The sequence below is a fragment of the Euprymna scolopes genome, chromosome 3, assembly GCF_053919585.1.
Source record: "Euprymna scolopes isolate OS-2025 chromosome 3, ASM5391958v1, whole genome shotgun sequence".
NCBI lineage: Eukaryota > Metazoa > Mollusca > Cephalopoda > Sepiida > Sepiolidae > Euprymna > Euprymna scolopes.
This window is the reverse complement of record NC_136484.1, coordinates 122,990,326-123,005,160: the sequence shown is the minus strand read 5'-3', so window position 1 is coordinate 123,005,160 and position 14,835 is coordinate 122,990,326. Positions and strand designations below refer to the sequence as shown.

The following is a 14,835-nucleotide window of genomic DNA, read 5'->3' as shown; positions in this document are numbered from 1 at the left end:
GTTGAACATATATTTGATGGAAGATGTTTGCTGTTTTGAAATAGACGAATAGTTCGCCTCTCCTTTATTTTTTTTTTAATGAAGAGAACTGTCCAGTTCTCCGGCAACATATCTACTTTAAATTATTGAGATTCTGATTTTATCCTTTCCCACTGCTTTTTTTTTTATTGCAGTTTCGCCCTAAACAAGGCAGAGCGCCATTTTAATGTAGGGAGCTACCATCTGGAACATAATTTGTATGGGGTACTATGTAGGGAGTTTAGCAGTAAGATGACTGTTTACATTACACTTAAACATCTTCCTGTCAGTACAGCCAGGGAAGCAGGAACCTGGAAGGGAATTCCAAATCGTAGGGAAGAAACTATTAGAGTAGAAGATTTTCTTACATCTAGGGATTTCTACTTTGAAGGGGTGAGATTTTGCTGCTTGTCGGGTTTGTCTGATGATTCATTTTTGTCCCCATTCCACTACAGACTAGAGGTCTTCCTCTAGTCTTTCTACCATTGCCTTGGATACATGTTTATTCGTTTTCCCCTTATGCCTGTTACAGAGCGTGGTGTCATCAGCAAATATACTCATTTCAGAAACAATTTTATCAGAGAGGTCATTTATGAAAATTAGGAATAATAAAGGTCCAAAGATCGACCCCTGAGGTATACCTGCGTTTATATCATTGTTTTGACATACAACTATCGATGACGACCTGGTTCTTCTCTTATTCAAGAAGTATTTAATTATGTTGAATATTCGTCAAGTAATACCATATGATCTGATTTTCATGAGAAGACCATCGTGCCATACCCTCTCAAAGCCTTAGATATATCTAGCGCTACTGTTCTAGCCTCCCTTGCTTTATCCAATGCATAGTATATACGTTCAGAGATTGCAGTTAGGATATTTTCAGTAGACTGGGCTTGCCTAAACCCATACTGTTGGTCGGACAGAAGTTTAGCGGCTGTGAAGTGGTGGACTAGAGCTTGACATTAAAGTTGACAAATGTGTATGTGGGCGCTAGCGTCTAAGGATGGTGCGACATCTATGCTGTCAGAGACGTGATTGATTAGATTACAGTCTTTGGTTGAAGGAGAGCGATACAGAGAGTGTAAGTAGCTAACGGTATGCTGTAAATTTAGTAAAAAGCACGTGAAGGCCTGGTTGTTTGATTTTAGTTTAGATTCCCTAGTCATGGAAAGGGTGTTACGAATATAGACTTCAAGTCTTTCTTCTATAATAATAAGGTGACTAAAACTAAAAAATACGTGTCCGTCGTTTTCTCATCTGTTTGTTTTATTTGAAATATCTCGAAAGCGATTTACGGAGCTTGCCAAGAGGATATGAATCTGTGAACGAAAAATTAAATTCTAAATTTTATTAACACTGCAGTAGAACCTCGGGATACGGCATTAAAAACTAGAAACAAACTACAGTACAGTATACAATACACATGCATATAATCAAATAACATTATCAATAACACCACAAGGTGGGGCAAATATCGTAACCAGGGACAACAGGGAAAACATCGTATTCCACATCGTAACGTGAAAAAACCGTATCCCAGAGCCACCGTATCCCGGGTTCTACTGCATTAGATTTTGAATGTCAGATTATTCAAAATTCGGCCGTTTTAATTTCTTTTCTTTTTTTTCGATTTTAAAGCAAGTGTTGCATTTTTCGGCACCTTGACCTCATAACTCATCTTCCATATTTATTTTTCATACTTATCATTTATTTGATATTCATTTACATTTTTAATTTTAACTAACCCCAAAAGACATTAACTTTTCTACAAATTTCTCTAACATCTTTTATTTTATATCACTGTTGTATATCTTAGACTTTACATCTTAAATTACATATGTGTCCATTTATTAAAACTATCTTTAAATAAATTTGCGCTATTTAAAAGCGCTTTATCATTTTAAAATATGTATTTACTTTGTATGTAGCCCCCCCCAAACCCCAGTAAAACTTGTTTCAGTAGGGCAGGTGGAACTCCTTATTCGTAGGGAAGGCAACCCACCTATTGGAATAACCCGTATTATAAACCACTAAAGCGAAGGTATAAATAGATATCAGCTTGGTTATTTAACGCCTACTTCACGAGGTGAGATGTGCCTCTTTACACTTTGGTTAGGGAAGCATCTTAGTGATCGTGTAACGATAAAAACACTGGGTTTTGGCGATCCTCAACCATAACGTCCTCCAGCAGATTGGCCCCTCGCGAGGATGTAATGGCCATAAAATTCGCTGTGACAAAAACACTTTTTTCTCCAGATGAAATGACGCAACCTCGTGATCATCGACATGCGACCAAAAGAGTGTACTGACAACCTCGAACCAGTTTGACACATGTGACCAAGGGCCAGCATGTGCAGTCCTGAACACATACCTGGAATGTGATCAGTAAAAAGTCAACACAAAAGAACTTCGTATTTGCACCTACAGCCCCCTTGATGTTATGCATGTTGAGCTTGCACGCATGAAATGGGACATTATTAGCTTGTCCGCAAATCAAATTAAAAACTCGTCCATTGCAATACTCCTATCTGGCTATTGCCTTTTCAATCCCGGAATAAAACTTCTCGCTCAAATTGTGTAGGTTTCCTTGTTTATAAATCTATTTCTCCATTTATTTCTGACTACCACGGTTTTTCTGATAGATTGGCAATGCTTTCTCTTTATAGACAGGATAACATTGTTTTTATCCAAACTTATTTTTCTATTGCTAGTTATCTCGATGAAGACGTTGAAAATTTGTATGACCAAATTCAGCAATTAATAGACAGCGTAATTTTCTTTTTATTATGGGTGATTTTAATGGCCGTGTTGGTGGCTTACATTCAACATATCAGAATTGCGTTCGTAAACACGCGATCAGCTCCAATAATTTTAGAGATGAACGGCTGGCTAGTTTCTGTTCTGCTAATAACTTTTATCTAATTTATACTTTCTTTTAGACCAGTAAGCTTCATACTTGGAATCATCCTAACGGTAAAAGTAAAGGCAAAATCCATTTCATTTTTTCTCGTAAAAGGTTTCGCCAAAACGTCACAAATGCACCGGTCTTAAACACCCAAACCATATCAGACCACTTATTCCTTCGTGTTGACGTTAATGTAAAATGCATTTCGAAGAAACCTAAAACTCCAGTGGAGAAATATAATGTCGAAGCCTTGAAAAAACATTGAAACTAGTGATTTTCCCAATTAAAGCTTACTAACCAATTTTAACCTTGAATAGATGCTCTTCCTTTTGACGTTGAAGAATTTTCAGATGGTGAACATGAAAATCACCGGCACTACTGAAAAGGTTTTTTAATATAAAGATTGATCATTTTTATTATTTAAATTACTCTGACTGCTGTACTCAACTTGAATGCCAAGTCTCAATCTTATTTTAGAAACTAGTAAAATTCCTTTCAAGTTTAAGAAATCGTTAATCATTGTTTTATATAAAAAGGATGACAGGTCCAAACTCTTTATAACTATCATTGGTAACTAAATTACAAGTAATCTTTATTCCTGTCTCCCCGATTCCCAAGCGGCCTATCATCCTGGAAGGGGAACAGTCGAACAGATTTTTGCCCATAGTCAATTGATTGAAATATAAATTAAGTTTAATAAACCGTTATACATTATTTTTTATTGATTTTACAAAACCTTTCGATTTTATCAAAATTAAACAAACTTTGGTCAATTTTAGAGAAAACCCCTCTCAACTACAAAAACTACATTAATCTTCTAAAATCACGATACGAGGATGACAGGCTTTTATAAAAATTGACTTTGGGTTTAGCCGCTCTGTAAACATAAAGAGGGCATCAAGCAAAGAGATATGTTTTCAGGAATCCTGTTCTATGCCGCATTAGATGCTGCTATGCGTAAGACAGAAAAGACTTGCCAAAACGGTTTTCTATAGGTGGACAAATCCTATCCAACCTCTCCTATGCTGATGCTACCGGTCTTGTTAATGAATGCACACATGAGCTTCAAGTTTTTGTTAATGTATTAGCAAAGAATGCACAAGAGATATGATTAGGAATAAACCTAGAGAAAACAGAATGTACGTCTACAGCTAAATCATAGTTTTACCTAAACATGACTATTCACAGTAAACCCATCAAACAAGTTACCCAATTCATTTAATTAGGGCAGAAACTGACTTTCTCCAGTGATCACTAGACAACATTGAAACACAGAATCGGGCTGGGTTGAGCGGCTTTCCAAAAACACAGTACCATTCTAAAAAAACGAAAAAACAAAAACAAAACAAAAAAACGAAAAAGGGTGCCGATAACTTAAAGTAAAAGTGTATTTATGTTCTCCCAGTTGTTTTATATAGAATTGATTGTATCGCATGGACTAAACAACTATCTAATCGCATTGAGGTGTTTCAAAATCATATAATGCGTTTCATTACGCGACATCGTCTGATCGAAAAAAAAAAAAAAAAAAAACCCAGAATATCCAACCTCGATTAAATTATTTTCCTACATCCTCTATTTGATACAATCGAAAGTAAAACCCTTAAACTTTTTGGCCATGTCAAACGATCAATCACTGGCCTGTCAAAGTTATGCTTTGAAGGTATGTTAGAAGGGGGAAAAAGGCAGAGGAAAGCCAAGGAAAAAGTGGAGAGAAAATGTTTTTGATTTGACATCTCTGAATAGTTGGGCGTCCATCAACCAACTTCCTCTGGATCCGACGGAATGGCGAAAAATAAGTCATGTGTGTTCACAATTCGCACCAAGCGGGAGATACAATTCATGATGATCGCCCTGAACATTTACGTCCAGAATTCTGTGGTCGGACATTTGCAGACATCTAAAAATCAAGCATAATCCGTAACTCTTAAATTAAGAACAAAGTTTATTTATTTGTAAATATGTATCCGACACGAAGGGAGAACGCAAATCTATTTCAATAATAAGACGTTTACTTTCTTTTTTCTTTTTCTCTTTTGATTTAAACTTTCTTTTTCTTTTTTTTAAACTTTCCAGTTTGAAATGTTTACTTTCTTATTTCTGTAAATGGGCGACGATTATTTGCGTTCAATTTCATTTTTAGCCGCTATCCTGTCCAATGTGTTAGAATGGTACACATGACATATAACTCTCACTCATAAAAGAAAATTAAAAGAAGAAAATTAAATAAATAAATGTCAAAGAAATGAATTCACAAAAAGTCCTGCCACTCTAAATAAAAAGTCAGTGGTGAGTGTTGTTTTCTTTAGATCATTAGAAATGATAATAATCTAATATATAAAAAGCAAAATGTGTGTGTATGTGTTTGTATGTCTCGCAAAAACTTTTGTCAGAGGCGACGGATCCTCACGAGGTCGGTATCAATTTTTAAGCTAGACCTTTTCGACAACAAATATCGAAAAATGGGCCAAAGACATTAATCCCTTCGCCCTAAACTAGGCAAGTTTTTACAAGGAGGGGTTGTTTTTTTGTTTTTTTTTTTGATTCGCCATTTTTGCATGTCATCGTATCGGTTGGATGGACTTCACTTAATTTCAATGTTCTGAATTTCTGATCAGCTAAGACGTCAATTTTTGTCCTCCTTCGAGTTACGGATTCGAGCCTGCCTGCGATCACTTTTTCGTTTTGTTTTTAACAACACCTCTTTCCACTCAGGCTGTCTATTGTTGTTTTGACCTCCCCCCGCTAATACCACTTTTTTTAGGGTTCCTTACCGCACCACTTACACACACCCGGGCAACGCCAGGCAACCCGCTGGTAATTTATATATGAAAAAAAAAATTACATTACTGACAAACCACCCCCTTAAGTAAGACACTCTATCAAATCTCAATACTAATGATTATTACAATACTATCTCATTGATTACTGTTCACGCAATAACCCTTATCTCTAAGTGGCCTCCGGGCCTTGATAAGTGGTGAGCTCCATGTAAAAAAAAAGAAATACGTTTACAATTTAATACGAATGTGAATGCGAACACTGGTGAAAAATAATTTTAGCTGATCATTTTTGACGTTATTTTTTAATCAGTAAATTTTTGTTAACTTTCGAAAGCTCGTGATCAAACTCTGTTTTCTAACCCAACTCGAATATTTGATTTAGAGGAGAGTCCAACTTCCAAACTCCTCTTCTCTGTAAAATGGACTGATCTGAGACGCTACTTAAAAACAAAAGGATAAATTGACTGACATTATCCAAGATCTCAATTGACTTCAAGAAAACACTTGAATCAGATTCGCTCAGGCAAAAATTCAAGTGGAAGCACCACGCAAAAGCATTTTACCGCATGACTTACTATGTGATAATTTTGGAACACCTTTACCAGAATATCTCCAATCCGTATTAGTTAGATTATTCGGACTACTGTAGATGTACGAAATGTAGGAAATTTTTGTAATATTCTTTGTATTTTACACGTTTTACGTTATTGCATTACGAAAAGCGAATGAGAAGTACTGAGGCTGGAAGTATGTCATTCTGTGACGACTAAATTCATTTCGAAACTCGTGTTCTACGTTTTCATGATAAAATGGGATTATGTACACGTTGAAAATTTAACTAGTTCGAGAAAAATAACTTTTACTATTAAGTACATCACTTATCAAGAATAAGTGTTAATAAGACAATAATGATTGCCAGCCGAAAGATTAAGAACACTATGGGAGTATTAAAATTGACCACTGCCATAAACTACGTTTGGTTGCTCATTGACGGACAATGACAAGCATTTGTTGACATTAGATTTGAAGTTGTAGTGAACAAGCAAGCAGTCTCGAGATAATACTGGAATCTCTTGCAAAGAAACTTTGAACATGAAGATTCCGTCTGGCACTAGGCACATGGGGGTAGAAAGGAAATATTTTTTAATTGTTGTAGTAAAGACGGATTTTGCTGTGAATGTCTTACTAGGAGGAACCAAAGACTGGAGCTAAGTCGAGCAGCTTCCATGAAATTAATCAATTCTTGTTTCGCGAGAACAATTTCTCTAAAATTCCAAGTTATTTTTAATAATTTGTTTACAATTCTAATTAAGCTATAAACAATTTGTGTACAATTCCAATATATATATATATATATATATATATATATATATATATATATATATATATATATATATATATACACTGCTATCTCTAGTGCTCTAGTCTCTGTACTACAATACAATATATTTACAATTCAGTTTATCTACAACAATTTATGTACGAGGTGCCTTCAATAAGTTTCCAGACTTTATTTTTGTACAGGCATTTAAAATTGTCCTAGACCTTTGAAAATTTAATGCGTTATTGCTATACATGAGATGACTGAATAATTTTTATCATTTCAGATTCAAACGAACAGCTACAGCAGGAATAGGAATATATCCTACTAAAGCCTATTGTTACAGCTTGTGAAGTTTAAAAATTGTAATCTGAACGTGAAGATACTTTAACAGACTGATATGTAATAAAATCCTGTTTTAAACTCGGAAAATGCAACAGAAACGTATGGAATACTTTAGACTGCTTTTGGACCACATTGAATGAAATCGAACATCAGTTTTTGAGTGGCATAAAAGATTACAGTATAGAAAAAAGTCTATATGACGATGAGAGGTATGAGAAGAATAAGAAAGTCAGAATACCAGAGTTGATATACCAAATAAAGAATTTCATAGATAAGGGCCGTCATATGTCTATAGAAACCATAAGTGCGCAGTTTGATATCGGTGTGAGAACTATACACACAGTTATTCGCGAGGAACTGAAAATGCGAAAAGTTTGTGCGAAGTTTGTTCCAAGTGATGCTGAGAGAAGATCAGAAAAAAAGACGTTGTCATGGCATCAAGACAATTCTTCACCCTCCATATAATCCAGACCTTTCTCCATGTGACTTTTGATTATACACTAAGCTCAAGGAAACCCCGTAGGCTGTCGTTATGAGGCAATTAAGGAGATGAAAAAGGCTGTGACGAGGGTCATTGACACGCTCACACAAGAGGACTTCCATGGGACCTTCCAGAAGGTGTTGGAACGGTACAAGTGCATTGCAGCCGAATAATATTACTTTGCATGGGACTAGAGTTTCATACGTGTACTATCCATAAAAAGTGCCCTTTCGAAAAATGTCTGAAAACTTATTGAAAACATCTCGTACATTTTTCTATCCATCTACCGAAATTAGTCCACAATAATAGTTCTGCTAGAACAATTCTATCTACAAGTTGTCTGTAATTCTAATTAATCTACAGCAATTTGTTTGCAATTTCAATTCATATACAGCAGCATGTCTGAAATTCTAATTTATCTACAATAATTTCTCGACAAATACAATTAAGCCGACCAAGTAGATCTACCAATAGAATGTACGTAGAAATGTAGTTCTAAATGTAGTGATATAATCTATTATAAAATAGTTGACAGTGAATACTACTGTTTAAATTTCAAATAAGAAAATCCCCCCCCCCCAAAAAAAAAAAAGAATTATGCAATGTGGTCATTATTTTACTTTCATATCTTTGTTTTCATTTCTCTCAGGTACCGTGGCTGTTGTGAGTTTGTTGATCGGATCTGTTGTATCGACTCTCGAAGTGGACCCAACAACATCGTTAAACGCAACACTGGTTGGTGCCAATGGTACGGCATTGGACGACACAGACACTGCGCTTCACGACGAGTTGAATCAACGAAAGATAAGACTGGCAGGTGCAATAACCTTCATGGCTGGAATAGTACAGGTGAGAAAGCAATGCTTTGAAAAGTTTACTTGTATAACCATTTGTGATGGGACGATTCCAATATAGTTCACCGAGTTCGGTGCAATTGCCAAATCCGATTCTTTTGAAATGTCTAAATATTTAGTTATAGAGTTCTGTTATATTTTATTTATTCTTTTTTTCGGATTACTCTACAAACTCGTTTAATCTGCACATATATTTTAGTAAAAGCCCACCTAGGGGAGGCGCGTATTATCTTTATTCTGTAATCTTTTCCGCATAATTGATGGGAAAGACTGACTTGATGAACACGTTGCTATTATTTCATGTACAATTTTCACATGCACCTTTTCGTCCTTTTTATATATTCGTGCCATTTTTACCGTATCATTTCTTCCGGTGCCATTTTTACCAAATTTGCTATTATGCTCGTATATAGATTTTTGTTTTAAACAAAATAAGTTTTGAACAAACAAAAACAAAATTAAAAGCACCGTTTTTGGAACTGAAAATTAGGCAAAATGTTTTCCAATTTCGATACCGATTCCGATACCTCAAAAAGTTCCGATTTTTCTGATTCCCTATTCTGATAAATCGTCCCAACACTAATAACCATATGTCTGTGTATCACTACAAAGGCTATTTTTGTGTAACCATTGTAACGTAAAGGAAGGTACATTTATAATTACGTAATGAATTGTAAAGATGTTCCATTTAATCCCGCACTCTTCATCAAAGAAATCTCCTTACCATGGCAACGGAAGGACAACACAAGAACAGGCCATAACTGCATCATGGCAGACATATTTCTAGTGTGACATGGGTGATAATATTTTAAGCTCCTTAACACTTTCATTACGTAATTGAATGGCACGGTCATTCGAATAATGACATAAAAAATTAAGTACTTATGTAGAATTGGAGCGGCGTTATCGTGGGTATATACCGGGCATATTACGTAAATCGCTGGAGGGGTCCAAAGAACATTTCGTGATTATTTTTTCGCGAAAACGCTGGCAAATTATTTTAAATGAAAACAATATTATATTTTGGTTGTCACGAAAAAAAAAAAAAACACAATGAAAATTGATGGGAAACTTTAAGAATATTAAAAGGAAAAAAGTTAAAATCATGGGGAAAAACGCATTGTAAGTTTAATGAATAAATATTTGTGTTTTGATAGCAAACTGTAAGCAAACAATAAAACTTTTAATGATTAATTTTTTTAAATTATTTGCTGTTTACACCTTTTTAACTATATCTATCTATCTATCTATCTATCTATCTATCTATCTATCTATCTATCTATCTATCTCTCTCTCTCTCTCTCTCTATATATATATATATATATATATATATATCTACATATATATATATATCTATAAAAGTGAAAATGTCTGTGTCTGTCTGTCTGTCTGTCTGTCTGTGTACACTTCCCTACCAAATGACTGTCAATTTTCGGTCTACAGACTCGAGATTTGACATAAAGGAGTATTGAGATTTGGGAAAATATGTTTTGTAATCGATTTTCGGCCAGAAATTTGGCTGTTAAAGGGTCAAAATTCAACGATTTTACCTTTGAGAACTCTACCAAACTCTTCCGCCAATTTTGGGTCTAAGCACTTGAAATTTCAGATATAGGTTCTTGGACATTGATCTAACTTTATAATTTGATCTGAGCTGAAAACAATATGCTAAGGGGTCAAAATTTGAGTCAAATTTGTAAAAAATTGTGATCTTTGCGGTCTCTACTAAATTACTAAGCCAATTTTTGGTCTAAACATTTTACATAAAGTTTATTCAGACATAGGGTAAACTTTTTAATCGTTTTTTTTTTCTGAAAATTTGGCTTCCAAGGGGTCAAAGTTCAAAAGATTTTATTTTTCGGTCTCTAGCAAACTATTCAGTCAATTTTGGGTCTATACATTTGAAATTTGATATAAAGGGTATTCAGACATACAGCAAACTTTTAAATCTGTTTTTGGGCGAAAACTTGGCTGGCAAGAGGTCAAAGTTTACAGAGTTGGCCTTTGCAGACTCTACCAAACTCCTCCGCCAATTTTCGGTATAAACACTTGAAATTTTAGATATAGGTTACCTGGACATGGATCAACCATTTTAATTTAATTTGAGCCCAAAACAATAAATGTTTAGGGTCAAAGTTTAAAAAATTTGACGTCTGCTGTCTTTACCAACTTTGGTCTATGATAGTTAAGGAAGCCTATTATATAGAAAGTTATTACCGTACATATTCACACTTTTTAATGTATACATAAGCACATAAAGTTATGAACAGTACATAGATCCCGAGTAAAGCCAGGCAGAACTGCTAGTATATCTATAAAAGTGAAATTGTCTGTGTGTGTGTTTCTGTGTATACATTTCCCTACCAAACTCTATCAATTTTCAGTCTACAGGCTGGAGATTTGACATCGATGATGTTGAGATTGGGGAACATCTTTTTAATCAGTTTTCGGCCGAAAATTTGGCTATCAAAGTGTCAATGTTCAACGATTTTACCTTTGAGAACTCTACCAAATTCCGCCGCCAATTTTGGGTCTACACACTTGAAATTTTAGATGTAAATTACTTAGACATGGATCTAACTTTACAATTCGATTTGAGCTAAAAAAATAATTGTTAAGGGGTAAAAATTTTGGTTAAAGTTAAAAAACATTGACCTCTGCGGTCTCTACCAAATTAATCAGACAATTTTTGGTCTAAACATTTAAAATTTTACATAAAGTTTATTCAGACATTGGGCAAGCGTTTTAGTAAGTTTTTAGACGAGAATTTGGCTCACAAGATGTCAAAGTTCAAAGGCTTTTGTCTTTGTGGTCCCTCGCAAACTATTAAGCCAATTTTTGGTCTAAACATTTGAAATTGTTCAGCAACCAAGAAGGCTAACATGCTTGCCAGTTAGTTTGCCTCCAACTCCACACTGGAGCCTGCTAACCACCTCCTCCCCGACTTTCCTTTGCAAACAGACGCCACACTAGACGATCTGAAAATCACCCCTTCTCAGGTGCATGCTATCATAAAAAATCTTGACACTTCAAAAGCACATGGACCTGATCTCATCCAGACTGTGCTATTAAAAAAGTGCTCTGTCGAAGTAGCTCCAGTTCTCTCCAAACTCTACAACAAATGCCTTAATGAATTTTGCTTTCCTGCCTGCTGGAAAACTACTCCTGTTGTACCAGTTTTCAAGAATTCTGGCGAAAGAACTGACCCAGTAAATTATCACCCCATTAGCCTTCTCCCACTTTTCGCCAAAATATTTGAGACCATAATTAACCAAGCTCTAGTCCATCACCTTACAGATGCTAAACTTCTGACCGACAAACAATATGGATTTAGGCAAACCTGTTCCACAGTAGACATCCTAACTGTAATCTCTGAACGTATATACCATTCACTGGACAAAGCAGGGGAGGGTAGAGCGGTAGCTCTAGATATATCTAAGGCTTTTGACAGAGTATGGCATGAAGGTCTTCTTAGGAAAATCAGATCATACGGTATTACTGGAAGAATACTTAATATAATTAAATCCTTCTTAGATAAGAGAAAAATCCAGGCGGCCCTCGACGGTCGTACATCTAAACAATATGATATAAATACGGGAGTGCTTCAAGGGTCTATCCTTGGACCTCTATTATTCCTAATATTCATTAATGACCTCCCTGACAAAATTGTCTGTGAGATGGGTATATATGCTGATGATACCACGCCCTGTAACAGACACGACAGGAAAGCAAATGAACACATATCTAAAGAAATGGCAGAAACACTAGAGGAAGACCTCCACTCTGTAGTGGCATGGGGACAAAAATGGATGGTCACCTTCAATGCTGCCAAGACTAAACTTGCTTCTCTCAATAATTACAAGACACCTTCTCTACCACCAATGGCAATGGCCAAAGACTCTTTATCTGAAAGCACATCTTTTAAACTCCTCAGCCTAACGTTCACAGGAAACATGAGTTGGAACAATTACATTGAGAGCATTGCCAGGACCGAAGAAGGTGGGTTCTCTCTACCGTGCTAGAAAGCTACTAACGCCCGAAAGTATCATGTACCTCTATAAGGCTACCATTCGCCCATGTATGGAGTATTGTTGTCATATTTGGGTTAGTGCATCTACTTCTAGCACTTGTATCCCCTCGACGTAAATAGCCCCGATAAAACCCGACAAGCAGCTAAATCCCACCCCTTCACAGTAGAGATGCCTAGATGTAAGAAAGCATTCTACTCAAGTATTTTCTTCCCCAAAACCGCTAGACTTTGGAATTCCCTTCCGAATTCCTGCTTCCCCAACTGTACTGACATGCAGAAGTTCAAGTGTAACGTGAACCGACATCTTGCTGCCCAACTCTCCACATAGTACCCCTGTAGATTATGTCTCTGATAGTAGCCCTCTACATCAAAGTGGCAATGTGTCTTGTTTGGTGTGAAAGGTAATAATAACAAAATAAAGGGTATTCAGACATGCAGCAAGCTTTTTAATCAGTTGTTGGGCGAAAATTTGGCTGACAAGAGGTTGAAGTTTACAGAGTTGACCTTTGCAGACTCAACCAAACTCCTCCGCCAATTTTCGGTATAAACACTTAAAATTTTAGATGTAGGTCACCTGGACATGAATCAAACTGTTTAATATATATATATATATTTTTTTTACAAAGGCATCACCACATTATCAAGGCCCAGAGGCCACTCAAGGATAAGGGTTAAAGAGTGTACAGTAGAAATTGGTCAATATAGTAATCATTAGTAATGAAAATTTGGTAAATTTAATAACTTATATGGAACGGCTCATCAAGAACTTATTTACTTTAGACTTGAACACAACCATATTGTAGTCAGCCGGAAAGCAGGAAAACGGAAGACAATTCCACATATATGCACATGAAGTTATGAACAGTACATAGAGCCCGAGCAAAGCCGGGCTGGCTGAACTGCTAGCACGATATAATTTCGGATTAGGGTTATAATTTGGCTGTGTTTCTGTTTAAGATTAAGATGTTTTGTTTCCATTTTTCAAAATTGTAGCATCTCTTCCTACTCTACTAGATTCATAGTAAGTTTATGATTACTAATTTATTTCCCTTTCAACTATACCTAATAAATATTAGGGTTAGATGGCGTTCCTCTTAGGATTGGAGTTTTGTTTTGTAGAAAAGTTTCCATTTTTTGATAAAATTCGATATTTGCTTCCGGAGACTGTAGCGTCTGTCCCAACTCTATTATGATGACGACTTGAGCAAGTTTTTCTAACAAATATATTCGAATGATAACGACTTTAATCAATTTTCACAAATTTATTGAAATTTCCACAATATTTTGTCGGAATTTTCCAAGTGTTAGTTGCTGCGATTTTCATTGGCTAAGCGTTTCGGCACCTTCTGGCGGTTTACGTAACCTTTCCGGAATATGCTCACAATAACATGGTCCCTATTCTGCATAATAACCAACAAATTATCGACTAATAAATAAATTTAATATTTTTTGTGGTTCATTCGTATTTTTACATCATTTTTGTATGCCAAATCATATCTGCTACTAAAATCGTTGGATTCTTGCTTTATATCAGATTAACAAGAAAGTTCTTGCGGTTTCTTTTAACTTTTTACATTCAGATGAACATATCTCGGTTCAAACAAAAATTTATTGATCAACATCAGCACCATCAAAACAAAAACACTTTTGTCAACGCAAAATAAATGTATTTATGTCAGTAACATAAAAATCGTGAGTTCTGGTGGAGATGAAGTCGAGACGTTTGAAAAAATGATAGTCGGTATGGGAGGAGTCTGGAGAGTATGGCGGATGAGGCAGAGTTTCATAGCCCAATTCGTTCAACTTCTGCAGGGTCGGTTTAGTAACGTGCGGTCGGGTATTGCCGTGGAGGAAAATTATACCTTTTATTGAGTATTGCTGGGTGTTGTTGTCGAAGTTTCTGATGCATTTCATCCATTTATTGACGGTACTTCTCCGTCGTAATGGTTTAACCTGCATTCCAAAAGCTAATGGATGAGGCCGGTCACAGATCGCCAAACAGTAAACACGACCTTCTTTTGGTTAAACTCTGGCTTCGGTTCGGGAAGTGTCAAGGAGCTTCGTCGGCGTCTAACTACTGAGATGAGCATCGCCG

At 35.8% G+C, this 14,835-nt stretch overlaps 1 protein-coding gene across 6 annotated transcripts in view; it reads left to right on the top strand.

The window, feature by feature from the left end:
• LOC145258261 (sulfate transporter-like) overlaps nt 1-14,835 on the top strand; it is a 292,022-nt gene that overhangs the window by 177,436 nt on the left and 99,751 nt on the right. For all 6 annotated transcript variants that reach the window (XM_080116274.1, XM_080116266.1, XM_080116289.1 and 3 more), the window contains one exon: nt 8,506-8,705. In XM_080116274.1, the coding sequence (XP_079972400.1) occupies nt 8,506-8,705 (200 nt within the window). The remainder of the gene's footprint in view (nt 1-8,505; nt 8,706-14,835) is intronic.